The following is a 3,104-nucleotide window of genomic DNA, read 5'->3' as shown; positions in this document are numbered from 1 at the left end:
TCGAAGAATAATAAAATATTTCAGTAATCCTTCTGAATATTTTTGAACTTCGTCAAATTTAAAATATATAGCAATAGCATTTAAATCACCGTTATATTTGTTGCAAATTAAGTACTTTTTTACCGGAATCGTTGCTTCATATTGAATATTCTATTACCTATTAGCCTTTGACCGTACACTGCCGCTACCTCTCCAACAAACGCAGTGACCGAACTTTATTTCCACCATTCGTCGATCAATGTCTCTCTTCAAATTCTAACCAACCACAAAAATTCGGTCGTTCTCAAGCGGCCTTGTACATATCGCAAATAATCCTCTCGATGGGTATGATACCGATAGTCCTCCTGAAGAACAATTCTTCAATGGCATGCGCAGAGACGGAACGAAGGGTCGGTAGCAGTAGCAATAGCTTCCCGAACCTCAAAGCACCAAACGACGCACCGCTCAGTCTTTGCCCAAGCACCAATTGTGCCCCATCCCTGAGCCTCATAACTGCGGCCGGGTCTTTAAGCCTGGTTCCGGCGTTGGGCGATGCGGATCCGTTGCTGCTTTTACTGCTGGGCAGTGGCTCGCTATCCAAGCCAGCGTTGAAGAGCACGATCGCCCGGACGCACGCAAACTCGTGCTGATCGAGGTTCATCCCATGGAAACCGGCCAGCGACTCTTTGAATCGATTTACTTCGACTGCTAGGCTGAGGTTCTGAGGACCAGGTGGAAGCAGAGGTGTCGGGTCCAGCGTCGGAAGCATTTGCGCGGCTGCGAGAAGGAACAGTTCCCTCCAAGAGGCTTCCAGTAGGGTCAGTTGGTCCTCTATGACCAGATTCGTTCCAGCGGCAACATCTCGGGCCCAGTGCACGTTTAGGAACAGTAATCTCGCAGCTTGTTCGCAGATGGACTCCGCCGTTATCGCTGGCATCAACGATAAAGACGACAGGCCAGACATGGTAACCGGAATCTGGAAATACAAAGAAAACCTATTCTTGTATATTTCGCGAGATTTTTATACTTTTGAGAAGCGTATTTTTGTAAATAGTATTGCATTATCATTCCTGAAACATATTTAATTTTTTAAACAAGTAATTAATGAATGAGTTACAATATGCAACTCCTACTTCGTAAAATTTTTTTATATTTCATAGTACAATAAATACAGTTATTGATGCACATGAACGATTGGACTTATACATTATAGTATAATACGTCCTATACATTGCATTTGCATTACAGCAAATTCTGTTGCAATCGGCAAATATAAGTTCGAATTACGTCGTACCTTCGACATAGCCATGTTGTTGCAATAGAGTGGAAGGGGATGATGTGGGGCTGGGGCTGCCACGGAAACCCGTGATTCGATCGGGGGTTTCGGTAAAGCCAGGTCCAAAGCCGTTGACGGTTGTGATACCATGTTGGCCATCATCTCGGGCTCTTTAAAGTATAAAGCCATCTGCCTCCGCAGAGTCGAATTCCGTGGGCCTCGTTCGTGCTGCACAGCTGGAAAAATACGAAAATTAGCAGTCCGACACACATTACATCGTGTTTATGTATCTTTTCTTCAAAGTTCTCTGAAGTCTCGGAAACAGATGATTATATTTGGAAAATGTGTGCATTATTTGACTTGTTAGATATAAGAAGAAGATATCCTAAATACAATAGTAGTTCGTTTATGTGAATCTTTTTAAAATAAACAGGTCATGCTATTATCTGATAAAGCTAGTAGCAAAAATCAAGTGCACATCACGTGCAAGTATTATAAATTAGATAGTATCTTTTATGAATTAATGTGAACGCCAAAAGATTCTTATATACATTTACAAGTGTTAAATTCGTTGATATTCCGTGTAAAATAAATAATACATAATCCTTGACCAATTCTTACCATCTTTGTTCATACCGGCTTGTATGCACTTGGCCAAACGACAGGCCCTGCACTGATTCCGATGCGTCTTGTCCATCATACAACCGCCTTTCGACTTCCCCTTGCAAACGTATTGACGATTTCTTCTTATCGATCTTTTGAAAAAACCAGCACATCCGTCGCACGCGAATATACCATAATGCTTTCCCGACGAGTGGTCACGGCACACTTTACATGGGATGTCATATAGAATTCGACCTGTGATGATAAAAAGTTTTGAATTAGTAAATCTGAGCCAACGTTGAGATATTAACGTTAATTTTTGCTCGTTGTAATGTAGATGCAATTCCACTCGTCAATCAATTCTTATGCCTCTATAAAGTAGTTTACAAAGGAGCCGTGCCAGGAAGGAACTTAACTATCACGCAAATCAATCTTTGACTAAACGGAGCATTGTTGCCGTTGGGTGAGGGCGAGAAAGGGCGCGTTTAAGATTCGAAGAATGCCGGTATTTTGGATTGAGAACCCGTTTACCGGGGAAAACACGGATCCGGTGAATGACGTCGCCAATGAATGGATCGATTTGTCGCCAAGTTTGAACGACTTCCTAGACGCGAACGAGGCTATACGCTTTCTATACCTGTTCGCTAGTATCGCACGGCCCTCAGCTTCTACAGAGACAGCTAAGGGTGTGGTGCGTTTATAATGGGGGTACCAACTCGTTGTCACGGGCTCCGCCTACGCCATTCAGCCCCGTATGGGGCTCGTGAATGGGGATGAATGGACCGGATGTGGCTGCTGCATTCACCGGCTCTTAAGTGAGCAGCCAGAAACACGACACTTCGCCCCATATCGCCTGATCTCCCTCGATCGGCCTTCCCCCGGCTCCTTTATCTTTACTCTAACGTGGATCTTATTTTATTACGGGTTAAGAGAGAAGGTTAAGCTTTACGTGCCGTTCTCTCTTACCCTTTCTCCATGTATAATCACGGATGTACCTGAATTTTATCGATGGTACGTATTTGTTTAGGAGACTTCATTCATTTCAATTTTCTAACACCTCTCGTTATTGGATCTCATTGTACGTAATGAAGGTAGGACGAATTATAATTATCAATTTTGTATATGTATATTAATATCAATATATTATGACCAGTTTGTAATGAATTTAACCCTTTGATCTACGATTTGCGTTTCAATAGCCTGAGCCCAAGACGTAAACACCGCATTACAAACCGCGACCGTCGCA

At 42.9% G+C, this 3,104-nt stretch overlaps 1 protein-coding gene across 1 annotated transcript in view; it reads right to left on the bottom strand.

The window, feature by feature from the left end:
* Window positions 1-283: 283 nt before the first annotated feature.
* Window positions 284-3,104, bottom strand: part of tll (nuclear receptor subfamily 2 group E member tailless) — a 6,502-nt gene continuing 3,681 nt past the window's right edge. Inside the window, exons 2-4 of the mRNA XM_018025703.1 lie at window positions 1,877-2,113; window positions 1,274-1,491; window positions 284-955 (exon numbers count right to left, since the gene is read on the bottom strand). Coding sequence (XP_017881192.1) covers window positions 284-955; window positions 1,274-1,491; window positions 1,877-2,113 — 1,127 coding nt within the window. The remainder of the gene's footprint in view (window positions 956-1,273; window positions 1,492-1,876; window positions 2,114-3,104) is intronic.

The sequence above is a fragment of the Ceratina calcarata genome, unplaced genomic scaffold (genome assembly GCF_001652005.2).
Source record: "Ceratina calcarata isolate Rehan_Ccalc_2016 unplaced genomic scaffold, ASM165200v1 scaffold368.2, whole genome shotgun sequence".
Taxonomy (NCBI): domain Eukaryota; kingdom Metazoa; phylum Arthropoda; class Insecta; order Hymenoptera; family Apidae; genus Ceratina; species Ceratina calcarata.
The sequence above is the reverse complement of the archived record's forward strand: the minus strand, read 5'-3'. Positions and strand labels throughout refer to the sequence as shown.